Here is a 17,413-nt window from a genome sequence, read left to right as displayed (position 1 = left end):
AATAATAATAAAAACGACCACAAATTGCGTATTGTAATACACGTAATGTTACGTACGTATCTCGTTACTTGCTGGTATAAAAAAGCGCGAGTCAGTCAGCCACTCCTCACAAATAATATTGAAACAACTTTTATTATGTCCACTCGGTGGAGTAAACTTACCAAACAAGTAACAAGGGATGTTATAGACTCGAAACAGTCACTACCAGCTAGTCTAGAAGGTGCAGACGCGGAGCTGTGCATCGTGTTGTTCAAGAGCTCGCTGAACTTCCATGGACTGAAGAGAAGGATCAGTAGCTCTGATCAGGAATGGATGGAACAGTTCTTGGAACAAGGAGGACTGGAAACAGTTTTCGACACTCTCTCGGTGCTCGGCCAGAAGGGATTTAGTAAGCGAACAGCAATGATGGACGCCATTCAACAGCTGGAGTGTATTGCTTGTATCAAGGCGATCATGAATCGTCCATACGGGATGAAACACACGGTGATGAACGGTGAAAAGTTTGTGAAGAGATTTATCGAAGGTCAGGATGTGTCTGCACACTGGGGGGGCGGGTGACAGATACCGCCCATGCTCGCTCCCATGATATAACTCAGTGGTTAAGGCCACATCAAAAGAATAAGCACTGAAACCAGTCAGTTTTATTTGCTATACAGATACACATTGTAAAGAAGACAGAATTCAAAATACAAAAGTTATAGTTATCAGTTGTGGCCAGTTGCTTCAAACTTTGCTGTTGCCTTTCAACATCTTGTAGTGACACTGACCCTTAGCTATTTGTTCCTACTAACAGCAGATGGCTCAATCATTAACACACAATTCATGTGTAAATCAAAAAATGGAAATCTGTGCTATGACATCATATGGCTTTATAATGCTTCACAATTCACACCTGAGAGTTGCTGAGGAGTGCCAAATTTCTATTGTTTCAACAGTTGTATGTGGTTTGTCACATAGATATTGATTTCAACAATCAGCTGAAGATAGTGACCTCATTTATGCCACTATACTCATGCATATCTCACACTACAGATGGTTAATAGCTAACAATAGAACAATCATAGGAGCATGGTTAAAATAAATTATGTTTTAAAATGTACACATATATACGTATATATTATACAAATGAAAGTTCCTTAGAGATCCATCCTTTCAATATAAAAATTGTATGCATGGTGAATTGTTACTAACTGTGCATATAGTTACGGATATGTATAGTGTGCTATTCTAACTTGTTGCCATGAAACATCACAGATGTATTACATTCATTTTCAAAAACAACTGCAATAAGCATCTGTCTATTACTTGTAACATTTATGTGATCACTTCCATTGCGTCCGTGATCAAAGTTAAAGTTAGAGACCTACCATGAAGATCTTTGTGATTTAAAAAACCCAAGAAGCAGAGAACCTCTCCTAGGACTTCGTTATCTCAAATTTTATGCATACGATTTTCTAACAGTAGATGTACAGCCTTAATAAACATTACACTTTAAATACAGTCATATAGTTAAATGATTCTTATAATAGAGTATTAAGAGTTGTATATCAGTGCGAGTTCTGAGTGTTAGTCTAATGTTTACACAGAGCTAAACACGACAAACACATTGATGAAGATGCAAGTTTATCAGCTACTCAGTTGTCTGTGTATGTATTCTGATGAAGGTTATACTGGACTGGGATATCAACTGTCGACCACAGCATTGCAACATTACAAGGTAGCTACTCTGTATACACACATGCATGTATAATAATATCCTTGTATGTAGAAAACTTTTGGAGAGCGTCACCAGTTCAGTGTGTTAATTAAGGAATTAAGAGAAGCAGAAACAGCTGAATATTGCTCCACAGTCCTTGCCTTCATTAACTGTTTCATAGCAAGCTGTGAAGACATTGAGGAAAGAACCATAATAAGGGACGACCTTGCAGGTAAAAATTACATATCAATATTCTATGTTTAACTGTTATTCTTTTTGATGTAGCACTAAATTTGATGGATATCTTGTCAAAATGGAGGTAAGTGGTTCAGTTGTCAATCAGTAGTTTAAATTATAATTATGCACACCGAGCATTTATAAAATTACAACAAACACAGAAACACTGAAGATGAGGACCTGGCCACTCAATTGGATGTCTTTGATGAAGAATTTGCCATTGATGAAGAAACTATGGTTGGAGAATTTGAAGAAGGAATGGACATTAGTAATCACAGGGATGTGTTCAGAGCAGTGTACAGTAAAGTAAGATTATTACTGATTGACTGACAAACAGTTGATGTGTGGTGATGTGTAGGTGGTTGGTACTCCAAATGCTTTATCATTTCTACACATCTTACAACATCTGATGTTACTGGATAGAGATAGTAAGAAGAGTAACATAGTGTGGGAGATGTTGGAGAAGATGGTATTATCTGCTGTAATGATGAGTGAGGGACATGAAGAGGATAGTAATCAGTTTGTGTCAGCTAGTACAGAGAAGTTGAGAAAGGCAATAACTAAAATTGTCACTGATGAACAAGCTCAAGCTTCAGTAGCAGAGCAAGATGCAGAAGTAGCCCCTCCTCCATCTGCTTTGTCTCCTCCACCACTGGTAGATGCTACAGCCCCACCTCCTCCTCCTCCACCACCTCTTCCTGGTGAAGTCCAACCTCCTCCTCCTCCACCAGGAGGAGCCCCACCACCTCCTCCTCCACCTCCACCCCCAGGTGGAGTCTTGCCTCCTCCACCACCACCTCCACCCCCTGGAGGAGCTCCCCCTCCAGGTGGAGCCCCACCTCCTCCACCGCCCCCTGGTGGAGCACCTCTTGGAGGAAGTGCAGCACTGTTTAGCATGCCAGGTATTTTATTATTCACATATGGCTAAATAGGATAGTGTATACACTGCATTGAAGGGGCAAGCCAACTTTATAGCTTATTACATGTTTACTTGCAAGGATAGTGATGACTTATTCAATACCGACAGTTTATAGACATTCTACAGTGTATACATATTCTCAACTGTAAATGGTTTGCAACCATAATAGGAAACCTAACATGATTTAATTTGAGAGTTACTATATGAGAGATAATAAATTTATATCAACACACAGGCACATAGCATATAAATACTGTATAAATGTTACATAATATGCTATCTCAAGAGTTCATAATATAAAGAGGAAGGGACTCTTACTCATACACTATGCACATAATATTGCACCGGTACATGTAACTCTGGCCTGTCAACCTGAGATACTGACTGGTATGCACTAGTTGTTAGTACTAAGTACTAGTGGTGGTTTGTATAGTTACCACTTAGGTATTAAATATTGCACTTAGGTGGGTTATTGGTTGTAATGTTTGGTCACATGATAATAGCTTTTATCCCTTATAAGGAAGAAGAGGCTAAGGCTCACCCCAATTAGGCAGGTGGTTACTTTATGTTGCCAGATTACTTTATGATTAGCAGATTTTAGTTATATAGCCAAAAGTTGTGGCCTTTTATACAGTACATACTGTTTGGTACATAGTATTGTATTTTCTTCAGGGCAAATAACTAATACTCTATTAAACTATGGTCCTTGACATACACAAAACCTGAAATACAAATGGTTTCTTGACAAATAAATAAATTGTATTAACAGCTGTTACCTGTCAATTTGTGTGTGCAGGTACATTTTCGTCTGTACTCGAAGCAGCTATGAAGTTCAAGCCAAAAAGGAAAATGAGAGTGTTGAACTGGAAGAAGTTACCACAAAATACCATCAGCAACAGCAGGCTATCTCTATGGAGGAGAGAATCTCAAGTTGCACTAAATCTAGCAGTGGATCAAGATCAGATTGAAGAGTTGTTCAGTAGACCAGAGGTGGTGGCAAAAAGCAAACCCATACAAGAAGAAGAAAAGAAAGCACCATCTGTTGTGAGTGAACTACAGTAAACTCTACACATAGTTTATTTTATGCACTCCCAATAGGTTAGCTTGCTAGACACTAAGACAAGCTTAAATATTAACATATTCTTGAAGCAATTTCGTACCACCAACAAGGAGGTGATTGCCATCATAGTAGAAGGAAATGTATCAAAATTTTCACTTGAACAACTGAAAGCATTTGAGAAACTTCTTCCTGACAGGAGCACAGTGAGTTTTACTAATATTATATATGGCGTACATGAATCACTATAAATTTACAGGTTGACATTCTCAAGTCTTACGATGGTGATAAGAATGTGTTAGGATCAGCTGAGGATTTCTTACTGCAGCTCATTGAAATTGACAAGTAAATCATTCAAGTGTATGCATGGAGTGTATTGTGATTGACAACAATTCTACTTTATAGGTATGTTCTGAGAGTACAGGGTATGCAGTTACGTTTGGAGTTCGCAGAGAAGAAAGAAGACCTTCAACCAGCTTTGAAGACGTTTCATGAGGCAGTGGATGGTAAGCACTTGGCAAGTGATATGATTTTAATCCTAGTGTTGGTTGTTTCTCTAAAGAAATCCTGTCTTCTGAGTCATTGAAGGAACTGTTTTATACAATTTTAGTAATAGGGAATGTAGTTAATGCAGTAAGTTTATCTTCATTGTATACCATGATGCTTTACTACTACATTTGATGTATAGGGAAGTCGGTCAGGAAATGCATATGGCTTTACCATTACCTCACTAGATAATTTGAGAGATACACGTGCCAACAAACCCCGCATGAATTTCTTACATTATGTTGCTTCAGTAAGTATGGCGGTTAATTGGTAGCATTAAAGTTACCACATATTTTGCAGGTATGTCAACAGCAGTTTCCTAGTTTGTTGAATGTGATGGATGAGTTGCCACACTTAAGACCAGCTAGCAAGTATGCATGTTATGTAACAATGTGGTGTCATGTCGCTATACTATTATTAACTGTAGATTATCTGTGGAGCACCTTACGAATGAGGTCAGAGAAATTAAAACAAATTTGAAGAAAATGGGAGATAAAATGAAAGCAGCACCAGAAGATTTTAAACAACAGATGGAAGAATTTTTAAAGGTGCACTGTTACACTTATTATATGCTTTATGTGTTGTGCAAGGTATTCTCTCTCTCTCTCGCTCGCCCTCGATTTTCACTTTACCTTGTCCTGTCCTTACCTATGTTTTATTACTTTACATAAGATATCTGCACAATAGGTTGCTAAAGATGAGACATCTTCATTGAGTGCAAGTGTGGATGACCTCAGTGAAAAGTTAGAAAGCATTGCTGAATTCTTTTGTGAAGATAAACAAAAGTTTAACATTGAAGGAGTACTTTCTCGTCTGCTGCAGTTTGCTGAAAGCATTCCAGCACTAGCTAAGGTACATGACTTAACCAACTGTGTTTACCTCATCATCCTTTTCATGGTAATAGGAAAATGAACAGAGGGAAGTGATGGAGAGAAAAAAGGCTGAAAGAGAAAGGATAAAAGCTGCACAAGAAGAAAAGAAGAGACAACAGCAAGGTGCTGCAGGAGCAGATGAAACCAGTAAACCTAAAATTCCAGAGGAAGAGGAGGACCTTGTTGATGCATTATTAAAAGAGATTCGTCAAGGCACTACCTTACGTCGTCGCAGTCAGCGTTTCAGTGGTGGTCGACGTCGCAGTACTGTGAGCAAAGGGTTTGGACTGAAGCAAGATGACGTAGCAAGATTACAGAAGCTCTACCAGCAAGCTACAATAGAAGAAGAAAATGAGAACGAAGGAAACAATGGCTCACCAAAAGCAGAGAAAAAAGAAGAAACACGCAAACTATCTGATACACAGATGAAACGTCAGCAATTCTTGGACACCTACAAAAGGCGACGACGTGCCACCGATGTAGTCACTAGTAATGGTACTGTAAATGATGACAGTTTAGAGCAACATGAACAACCTCCAGTACATCAACGGCACTCTAGTGCACCTAGCCTCCCACATTATGAAACAACCATTTAGAGACCACTTCCCTTATTGCCATTTATGACTGTTGTTGTATGTGCGATGTTAACACTTTGTTTTTATAATATGCCGATTTTTATATACAAATCACTGGTAGTTACCCTACAATATATTGATCTGGCATATTCTGGGGGCCAACCCAATGCTGATACTCTCGAGGAGGATTTTGCTAGTGTTATCCATTTGTCCAGAATTTGACAGCGGGAGGTGTAGCAAGGGTATTCCATTGGGCCTGGGGGATGTCTGTGTAGTGTACAAACCCCAATGTTAGATCCTTCCCTAGTAAGATGACAGCAGGCTAGTTTTGTCGGTCAACATGTAGAACAGTGTTCCAATTTATTAATAGGGTGATTTTTAGTCAGTGCAAGATGCAACCTGAACGCCTGAAATAGTTTCCTGGCAATGCTACACAATTGATAATACAATCACCTGTATGTCACTTGTTTGTTTTGTGCCATGACTACCAATTGTGCTCCATAGAGAAATCTGGAGAACTACCCAGTTGTTTAACAATTACAAAGCAAATGTGGCAAACCTAGCATTTTTCACGCTCTACAAGATGCTGTGGCTAAACAAATGTTATACACTTTCAAAAGTCTGTTTGACATCCTTAATTAATTGGTATTGAATGGAAAATACAATACTTGTCAGCAATTTGATCCTTCCATGCAAATACAATATAACTAGACAAAATTTTTGAGAGGGGAAATACCGGTAGGTAAAAAAAAGCAACAAAACAAGAAGGGATTGTTGGGGTGGTAATGTAAACCACAAATCCCTATTTTGACCTTACTCTTCCTTATATTATTAAATGTGTTGAAAGCACTATAAAGTCAAAATAAGAATTTGTGGTTTACAATACCACCCCAGCAATCCCTTCTTGTTTTATTGTTGTTGCTTTTAGTGATCCCTGTTTCCTCTTTTTTAAATTTCATTATGTACTTTTTATAAATCCATAATGGATGGTTAGTTCAAATAGACACCTCATTCTGAGGCTGAGACATGCAGCTTTAAAAAGCTGTACTCTGGTATAGCTATAGCCATGCATTATGTTGGACACTGCATGGAGAAGATTTAGTGAATCATTCCTATATAATAATAATATGTCATCCTGCATTTAGAATGGCTTCTCGAAACGAATTGTCTACAGCAAGAACTGCTTACCAGAAATGCTATACGTGGTGAGAAGTGCTGATACAGCCTTGAATTGAATTTGAAGGCCAGCTAACACTACAAGCGTGGGGAAAGGAACACAGACAATATTTTTAACAAATATTCTTGATAATACTGTTGGTGTATTCTTTTGGGCTGGTACACATCAGACACCATCTGTCTTTCCAGTAAATAAAAATAACACTCCCAAGAAGGGAATCCCATGTTTTAGTCATTATAAGGTTTCTGTAGTAGCTATATGGAGATGCAATAATGCCAGGCTAAGAAGAATTTATCAAGCTTGAATGCAATAAGCTGGTATTGTTGTATAGTTTTTTTTTACCTAAAAGCCTGTGAAACAATATAGGCCATCATTATTATATTGCTTTTTTCCCGTCACCCATTAGAACAAAAACTGATGCGGGCGGGAGGTGATTATTAATTAGTACCGGCACTTGACTCTAATTGTTATTTCAGTGTCTGACTGCTCTATTAGAGTATCTCGATCTTGAAGGCTGCCAGGATGTGCCCTGTTGTACAAGAGTGGAGGGACTTCCACCCTTCTGCTTCTAATCATCAGTGGCTAATGCATTTACCTTACTCTGTGCCAGGCTTCTAGCATGAAAACGTATCCACGAAAACCAAATACTAAAATTTGGTGCGGGTACCTAAAAATTGATGCAGGCGGTGACAGGAAACAAGGAATTTAATAATGATGGCCTAATACTGTATAGCCTAAATATTTCGAGGGGCAAATATTTCGAGGTTGAGCAATGTTGCTACTGAAAAATAAAAAATTTGCGGATTTGCAAACACTCCCAAAATGTATTAGACTATATGGAAGTCTAAATATTTCAAGGCTAAAATTTTTACTGATAACCCCCAAAACCGCGAAATCAGCAAAAATTCAGAACCACTGGAACCAGCAGAACCATTAGAACCAGCAGAACCATTAGAACCAGCAGAGCCATTAGAACCAGCAGAACCATTAGAACCAGCAGAGCCATTAGAACCAGCAGAACCACTGGAACCAGCAGAACCATGAGAACCATGGGAACTACAGAACCAGCAGAACCATTGGAACCACTAGAACCATGAGAACCACAAGAACCAGCAGAACCACTGGAACCAGCAGAACCACTAGAACCATGAGAACCACGGGAACTACAGAACCAGCAGAACCATTGGAACCACTAGAACCATGAGAACCACTAGAATCATGAGAACCACAAGAACCAGCAGAACCACTGGAACCAGCAGAACCAGCAGTACCATTAGAGCAAGCAGAACCAGCAGTACCATTAGAACCATTAGAACCAACAAAACCACTAGAACCAGCAGAACCACGGGAACTACAGAACCATGAGAACCAGCAGAACCATTAGAACTACTAGAACCAGCAGAACCATTAGAAAATAAGAGGCATCAACAATACGATTTCTTTGTATTTATAAATACTTATCCTACGTATTTCGTGACTTTTATATGAGGAACTAACCAAAAATTTTCTCCCTCGAAATATTTAGGCCGAGGCGATACGGTAATATGATGAGCAAATCGGATCAGTTGGAATATACGGCACCTACCTAAGGCCACTCCAAATGAGAGTGTAGTTTCCCGTCCTCTGCCCGCATCACGTCTGGGCACCCGCATTAAATGGTCATTATTTGTCCAAAACCACTTCCTGTGCTGCTTTCTGGAAACTTCTCATGGAGCCTTTTATTTTGCATTGCTAAAAAGCACAATGAAACCTAAAATGAATGGTTCTAAATTATAGTTAGACGTCAAGAACCAGGGTTCTACGGGATTTAGAAAACTCGAAGGCCCTGGGCTGTAGCGCCCGAGCGCAGCGAGGGCGCTACTAAGGGCCTGAGGGTTTTCTAAATCCCGTAGAACCCAGTGGTTCTTGACGTCTAACTTATTTAGTCTACAACTCGTTATTGTACCAGAGTTGACAGCTGCTTGTAAATGGGAAATGTATGGCTAATTACTAGAAACAAGCCCTCTACACCTCCCTACATGGCGGGACCTCAGCGTGGCTGTTGCCACCCGTTTAAACGCCCATGCGTTGCCAATGTTACAGGCGCGTGCTATGTATCGAAGTACTGGACTCAGCGACTGGACTACAACTCATTGTTGCTGTTGTTGTGCCCCGACAGCTGCTTGTAAGCAAGTAATGTAGTGTTGATTAGTACAAACAAGCCCATTACACCTCCCTCTAATTCAGTACGGCTGTTACTAGCCATTTAAACGCCCATGCGTTGCCAATGTTACAGGCGCGTAATTATCGTGTTTCGTATCGCCTCAGAGCGTGGTCTCTATTGGACATGACCGTGGCTCTACGAGATTTAGAGACCACGTTTTCAGCCAATCAAATTTCAGTATCAAACTTGTTGTAGTCTAATGGTTGCTAGCTTGCAAAAAAGCCATTTTCATGACCTTGAAATCCTCTCAAGATCGAGACACTCTAATAGAGCAGTCGAATCTTTAATAATGAATAATGATAATAAGCCTCCCGCCCACACCGAAAAACAAAAACCTCAGTACAGGAAACTACAGTCTTATTTGGAGTGGAGAGAATAAAGAGAATAAACGTCTTAATGATTAAGACAAAATATACATTACAAGCATACAGGGGCCTAGACACAGGGGTACCATGTGCTGATGGATCAGTACAGGAGCCCTGGCAAGACTTACATTAACTAAAAGTAAATTAAATTACAATACGCCAAAAAAAAAAAAATCTATATCTACATATATGTAATACTTTACCTAAGGTGGTCTAAAAGATCCCAGCCCGGGGAGGCTCTAGAATTAAAAATTCTGTAAGAACAGGACACAGCAATGCGAGCTGCCTGCTCAAACAAGGATCTTACGGTTTTCTTTGGCACTTCACAAGCAGTAGCCATTTGAGCAATTGTTTCTGACAAAAAGTGGCCTAAACAACCAATTTCAATGGGAACAAGATTGACAGTTAACCCAGAAAGCTGGAGATCATATTGCAAGGAGCTATATCGATCTTCCTTTCTAGCTCTAGCAGCAAGAAGATGTTGCTGGGTATTAGTTGGTACTGTCAATTCGAACAAACAAATGGAATCATTAGAAACCAATACCAAGTCAGGCCTGCTGAGGGTGGAGGAAAGATTGGTTGGGATGGTACTAGGGGGGCTGGAACTAGCTAGATAACCTGGAAGGTCAGCGTAAAGTTTGAATGTTTCAGGTAAATGCTGTTGGAGCCCATGAACAAGGACCTGTAAAACTGAATCATGTCTCCAGGTATACCTTCCTTGATCTAGAGCAGCAGGACAGCCAGTCAAAATATGGTTTGTTGTGGGTTGAGGAGCTATTAATATTAGGAGAAGCGCTCATAGGATTAGGAAAAGCGCTAGTAGGATTAGAATTAGGAACAGCGCCCCTAGGATTTAGGGTTAGGGGTAGCAGGGGTGGATCCAGAGTTTGGAAAGAGGGGGGGCACCTTGCTGAAAAACAGTTGAAGACCAAAAAAAAAAAAAAAAGGTCACAACAATAATAGCTAGTTATCTTTTACCAAATATATCATGTCTGTTATGTAAAATAAAATCCTATTTATAACTTCATAGGTAAGCTACACTGCCTCATGAACATTGTGACTGCTTTATTAGAGTAATCGACTGCTCTATTAGAGTATCTCGATCTTGAAGGAGTGGGGGGGGGGGGGGGGGGGGGCATTTGCCCCAAATGCCCCATCCTGGATCCGCCATTGGGTAGGGTATGGGTTAGGGGTAGGGCATGGGTTAGATATATAGACCAGGTGCCGTATACAGGGCCGGAGGAGGGAAAATTGAGTTGGTCAGGCCATTGACTATAATGTTGAAATTGCTACTGTATACATGCCAATGAGAGAGGAGCTGTTGCACAGTGTGCGAAGCACGAGCATTCTAGGGGGTCTGGGGGCATGCCCCCACAGGAAATTTTTGAAAATTAGACACTCAGATATGCAATATTAGTGATATTTCACTGCTAGCTAGCTATATAAATATGCTCAGGTCTATCTGTTGTTCTTCAGACTTTCTATACTATTGCAGACCTGACATACAGGGGACACAGCATGAAACTTGCTGTATGGTTCATTTAGTTATAGCTAGCAATTAGAAGTTCAAGGGGGGTCTGGGGGTGCAACCCCCAGGAGCTGCAGAATTTTTGCAATTTAAAGGTTTGAAAATGCCTTAAAATTTAAAATTGATGCTAAATTTTAAAGTAAACTAGCTAGCAAATTGCAACTTTCCCCCCAAATTTCACAGGGAACCCATGCAGCATGGCCCCCTTTAGCTAGGATATAATTACTATACAGTGAATTCACACAGCTACAATAAAATGCTACACAGCTGTATACTATTATACTGGTTTGTATGAAGTGAACGGATCATCACAAAATATACTGGTGGACAGTCACGAGACCAATCAGCATTCGAAAATGGCGCGATGTGGGTGCCGGAGACTGAGAGTTTACTCGGTATCTTGACAGGACGAGTGGGTAGTTGAAGAGGAGTGATTTCTACTCAACATCTCATCCAGATGGCCACCATGTAATGTATGAGTGTGCAGCTTCTTGCCGAGGAATGAGTCATCTGGTTTGTCACTGCCAGCCCTTCGCCCAGTAAAGGAAGCCAAGAGAGACAAGCCTAATGATTATTTTATGAAGATTGAATTGTGATATAAGTGTGTAGTCTGGCGCCGCCCGCCCCTTCGCAAAAAGTTTATGCGAAGGGGCGGGCGGCGCCAGACTAATAAGTGTGCTGGTTTAGAATCAAAGAAGGCACCTGCCTTACACGTGATAAATGCCAACTATCAGCACACGTGATACTGTACGTAGAACCCACAATCATTTATTTACAAAACGATACGAATGCAATGCTGTACTGTAAGGTAATTGGAGGTACTATACGTGTAGTTCTGTGCTTTAGTTAGGCTGAGAAACTAGGTAACTACTCGTGTCATGCATTTTCAATAACATCTGTGAAATGTACGTAGCTACATGTAGATGTGATCGTCCAAAGATTGCATGAGAGTATATATATATTTATGATTGTAAAACTCACAAATTTGAGTATAAAAACAATGTCTTTAGATTATTAATTACTGTTTTTCATTGAATGTGTCAGTGTTGATTGAAGAATACTATCAAAATCATTTAGGGAAAAAATATCATTGATTGGTAGTTGGTTCCATAGGGTAATTGATCTTGGGTAAAAACTAAATTTGTATGCATCAACAGTAGCAGATGGTTTGATAAATTTATCCTGGTTTCCTCGTAAACATCTTGTAGAATGTACAGGGATAGGAAGCTCTACTAGGTGATTGACAATCTTGTAAAACATCAAGAGACGAAGCCTTGTATGATGGTACACTATGGATTTTAACTTTAGTGAATTTAGGATATGTGATATACTACTTAATCTGCGGTAATTTGACACAATAAAACGAGCGAGTAATGTAGTTCGAGCTGGTCAGCTAGTTGGTTCAACTCCAGATTATTGGTCCGGCTCAGGCCTGACCAACCGGACCGTCTCCTCCGGCCTTGGTATATTCCAACTGACATGAACTGATCCCTATAGAGCAGTTTCAAAACCATGGTAACCAAAAATTACGCAATGGACACACCCAAATCGCCATGTTTTTGTACCAGACTGATTGACTGTTTCATGTTGCAAGTTGAACTCCTCGCTAAATTCATGCCAAGACTTATTAATACGTAAGTAAAAGAGATGCCAGTGATAGAATAAAGTATGTAGGTGAGTTATTACGCATTAAAAGATCCGTACTGCCTCCCAACAGGGCAGTTTCGTAGGAAGGAGAAATGCGTAAAGATGGATTTGGCCAAATTGCGACCTATTCACCGCCCAAAGGTGGTTAAAACTAGGGGAAACCTGCAGTATAGGTCTTTATCCAGCACCACAGCATCGTACAGCCACATCGAGCTATCCCCGAGTTAGCCAGAATCGCTCATGTGCTGGGATTCCCACTTCGTGTGAAAAAGCAGACAGCAAAATAAGACCGCTAAAGTTTAACTGATGGTTGATTTCGACAATAAAACTTAACTCTAGCAAAATTCACCACTAAGAGTCTTCTTTTGCTGGCGTTTTATCACAGTTTGGTAGTACGTCATTACCGGTCTCGTGCCTTTAAGGAGCTCTGGCTAATCCTGGGATAGCTGGATGTGGCTGTACGCTGCTATGGTGCTGGGTAAAGACCTATACTGTAAGTTTCCCCTAGTTTTAACCACCTTTGGGCGGTGAATAGGTCGTAATTTGGCCAAATCCATTTTTACGCATTTCTCTTTCCTTCGAAACTGCCCTGTTGGGAGGCAGTACGTATCTTTTAATGCCTAATAACTCACCTGCACATATTATTCTATCACTGGCATCTATTTTACTCACGTATTAATAAGTCTTGGCATGGATTTAGCGAGGAATTCAACTTGCAACATCAAGCAGTCTGGTACAAAAACATGGCGATTTGGGTGTGGTCCATTGCGTAATTTTTGGTTACCATGGTTTTGAAACTGCTCTATTGGGTTTGCGGAAATTCCCCACATTTAACGCGGAAAGAATTAATTACTATACAACTTGAAGCGCAGAGATGAATACGAGAAGCCACCAGTTAGAAATGGTTAGTCTCTTGTATACAATGTAGTGTAAGAGTCATTTTCGTGATGTGGCCAGTGGGAACCTATAGAAGAAGACTTAAACGAGTCGAGCATGACGCAACACTTTTCGTCATACTTTTTAAACGCACACACCAGGGTTCTATCAACACACAAAGGTATACACGCTTACCCAAACTGCTCCCCACTGCTGTACAGGAGGTAGGTAAAAGGGGAAGTGAACGATTTGACCAGTTTCTGATGATTAGCGCATAATTCTAAGCTAAGCGCCCAATCTTTGTAAATATGATCTGTTGAAGCAAATGGTTTTATGCATGTAAGCAAATGCACAGTTTCATTTTCATATGTCTAGAACCTTAATAGGGCAGTACTGCAGTGACAAATTTAGCCAACATCTAGGTCACACCACCGCTTACAATTCTATATCAAGGTTCCAGATTCTAAATTAACGTTCCACTTTTACATTTGCATAGCTAGCTACACACATGTATTAACATTTTATGCACTTAACTAGCTACCAGGCTGACTAGATCACTGGGGAGGGCAGAAATGCTTGCGTTAGTGTCGAGACACATGTACCCTGCTCACAAGGCTAAACTGGTAGTAAGACCTCACCTGAGATACCGTACGCAAGTAAATTTTGACGTCAAAAAAATTTGACGAATTCAGACTTCAGCAGATTTGATGAATAAAATGTTGACGAAAATCAAGAAATTGTAGGCAAAACCTGTACTTTTAGGCCACTCCAAATGAGAGTGTAGTTTCCCGTCCTCCGCCCGCATCATGTCTGAGCACCCGCACTAAATGGTCATTATTGTCATTATTTTTCCAAAACCACTTCCTGTGCTGCTTTCTGGAAACTTCTCATGGAGCCTTTTATTTTGCGTTGCTAAAAAGCACAATGAAACCTAAAATGAATGGTTCTAATAGTTGCTAGCTTGCAAAAAAGCCATTTTCATGACCTTGAAATCCTCTCAAGATCGAGACACTCTAATAGAGCAGTCGAATCTTTAATAATGAATAATGATAATAAGCCTCCCGCCCGCACCGAAAAACGAAAACCTCAGGACGGGAAACTACAGTCTTATTTGGAGTGGCCTTAAGGGCGCTTATAAACATTTGACGAATTTAAATTTGACGAATTAAACCGATTCGTCAAATTTTTTTGACATCAAAATTTCCTTGCGTACGGTAACTTCTTATACAAGAAATATACACACTTTTAAACAGATTTGTTGAGATTCTGTTTAACAGAGTTTCAGAAACTTGACCAAGATTCCAGATTCTGTTTTGGGATTCTAAGAGATTTGTGTTGGGTTCTAATTGGTGTTGGGGCCCCGTCAACAATAGTACACCCCTAACTGAGAGCACCTCTTTACAAAATATTCCTCCGTCTTAAAGGGATGCATATTAATCACATCATGGATACCAAAATTCATGTGTCCTTTAATAGGGGTGACTAGTATCAAAACTTCATTAATTTAAATACCAAAATGTCAGTCTTATTCTCAGCCCTATTTTTATGTTTTTGTCTTATCTCCTAATTCCTATCAACAGACGGTGGAGCCAAGTCAGATCAATGATGTCACAAAAGGTACAGACATTTTGTAAATATTATACAAGTACTGAATGTATCGTTTATCAGCAATATTCCATACCATCTTGTTTCATCGGTCAACTGGCAAGGTACACCTTGTGTATATAATTGTTGTGACTAGGGCCTGTGATAACAGGGCATGTGAGCACCCCATCACATAATAGGTCATGTCTTGGGACCAGAATACAATATGTGAACTCTGTAGCTTGTGTTGCAAAATTAAATAAATGTTGATAAGAGGTAAAAGTTGCATGGTGCTAGTGTAGTGGTAATAACAGTTGTGAGTCATTGAAGTTTGAAATGGTGCTCACATGCCAGGCTTTATCACTCTAATTTAGGTGCCTGTGTATTTATTTAGTTCACTTACCAACATGGCAACACTTTCTCAGTGGGTTCCATTGGAATGGAGGATGTGGATTGCAGTACAGTTGATTTCACATACGTATGTACAAACCACATTCCAGTTTCCCAACATATTCAAGCATATTCTTAACAGATAAGATGTGCCAGTCGTGGATTAGAGCAATGGGTTGAGCGCCATGTTGTTGCTTTTGCACAGTCACTAAGCGGAGCTGAATTACCTGTATCTGGCCAGGTGGGTTGGCCTGGTTTACACATACAATCTGAACCACACCCCTCTATTTGTGTACTTTCAGATCACCTTAGAGTTCTATGAACGTCGTAAAGCAAGGTGGATAATTTTTGCTGACAACCTCAACTGGGAGGTGTGGAGACTAAAACTCAACGTTGTACATATCAAAACAGATGCTGGTAAGGTAACAGATCTCACACACCTGATTAATTGTATGACCTCACATAGAATGGCAGCAACATCAGAGGAGATTGGCTGAAGAATTGGCAGAGAAAGTAAGAAAGAAATTAATTGAACCAGTTACCAATACAACTCTGTGTGCTGGTCACCATGAGGTGTGGTCTTGTCCTTGCCGGATGTTGACAATAGTTAGCATGTCTAATCCTCTGCCTTTTGTGAGTGCAAGCTAAATGAATATGTAGTTGACAAAGCTTGTACTACTAAACATTTCTAGTGTTTTTGATCTCATGACCATTTTTGTTCCTGAGGCAATAATTGTGTCTTTTAAATCCAGGATCTGCCTTGGAAACAAATTTTTTTAAGACATTAAATAAACTGATTCATTTGAATGCAGTAAGGTGGGTGGGTAAGTTCTCTATTAAAGAAGTCAGAGGATGTCCACTCTAATTAAACACGCATGGGACTTGTTAACCAGTTAGTGGAAACCATATCATTAAACGTGAGGGTTCCACTGTAGTGCAATATTCGGAGATTGCATTATTATACAGAGTGATTGTACCCCTCACAGGTTCAGTATATTTGTTGGACAGTCAACAGACCAGACTACCTTCCGAAGAATCCAATACAAGAAGATCTCACTAATGTATTCAACACTCACTTCACTGATGTTCAGCCATACCTTCATAATATCAGCCATGAACTGACCACTGAAACTATGGGAAACACTGTCCGGAAACTAATCCGTAACACATTTGCATACTAATCCATAAGAATACATGATCTTATGTATAAAAATTCTGTCCATAATATATTGCATTAAATTATTTGTAATTATTAAACCCTAAATCTTGTACTGTATTGTGTACTGGCTGCAGGTTTTAGTATGAGAAATCAACTGTGATCCAATAATTACATTCCACTAGCTTAGTTCTTGTAAAACTCCAAGTGGACAATTGTTTGTGCAGAAACACCATCAAAGGGATTATGTACTAGTTTCAATTACTCGTATTTCACATCTTATGAAGTACAATGGAAAAACTTTTCGGGCTTCCTTGTAGGGTTCCACCGATACAGAAAAATAACTACCGATCCGATACCGATACCTAGAAGCAAATTTTCACCGATACAGATTCCGATACCGATAATTGCTATACAATTTACAATCATCTCAAGCTGGCTATGTGTGACTGTTCTAGTAGAATATATTATTGTGCAGTGACTGTTCTATTAGAGTATTTCGATCTTTTTCATGCAAACATAGTAAGTAGCAGTTGCTTGATGTTTAGCAAAGCAATTCCTGTACCTTTTATGCTAGAATAATAC

General features: G+C 39.7%; 2 protein-coding genes across 2 annotated transcripts; both read left to right on the top strand.

The window, feature by feature from the left end:
- Positions 1-93: 93 nt before the first annotated feature.
- Positions 94-6,034, top strand: LOC136248796 (inverted formin-2-like). The gene is made up of 16 exons (XM_066040602.1): positions 94-523; positions 1,587-1,717; positions 1,769-1,928; positions 1,982-2,015; positions 2,095-2,239; positions 2,292-2,835; positions 3,649-3,896; positions 3,951-4,115; positions 4,169-4,254; positions 4,315-4,415; positions 4,472-4,542; positions 4,598-4,705; positions 4,756-4,826; positions 4,883-5,003; positions 5,143-5,307; positions 5,360-6,034. Exons 1-16 carry the CDS (start codon positions 136-138, stop codon positions 5,921-5,923), a joined length of 3,102 nt encoding a protein of 1,033 aa, XP_065896674.1. The 5' UTR covers positions 94-135; the 3' UTR covers positions 5,924-6,034.
- A 7,590-nt stretch (positions 6,035-13,624) lies between these two features.
- On the top strand, positions 13,625-16,999 carry LOC136248801 (autophagy-related protein 101-like). The gene is made up of 8 exons (XM_066040611.1): positions 13,625-13,726; positions 15,279-15,315; positions 15,367-15,407; positions 15,677-15,760; positions 15,815-15,913; positions 15,975-16,089; positions 16,139-16,185; positions 16,659-16,999. The coding sequence occupies exons 1-8, from the start codon at positions 13,697-13,699 to the stop codon at positions 16,851-16,853; spliced, it is 648 nt and encodes a 215-aa protein (XP_065896683.1). The 5' UTR covers positions 13,625-13,696; the 3' UTR covers positions 16,854-16,999.
- The last annotated feature ends 414 nt before the right edge of the window (positions 17,000-17,413 follow it).

This window comes from Dysidea avara, chromosome 3 (genome assembly GCF_963678975.1).
Source record: "Dysidea avara chromosome 3, odDysAvar1.4, whole genome shotgun sequence".
Taxonomy (NCBI): Eukaryota; Metazoa; Porifera; class Demospongiae; order Dictyoceratida; family Dysideidae; genus Dysidea; species Dysidea avara.
This window is presented reverse-complemented; position numbering and strand designations above follow the sequence as displayed.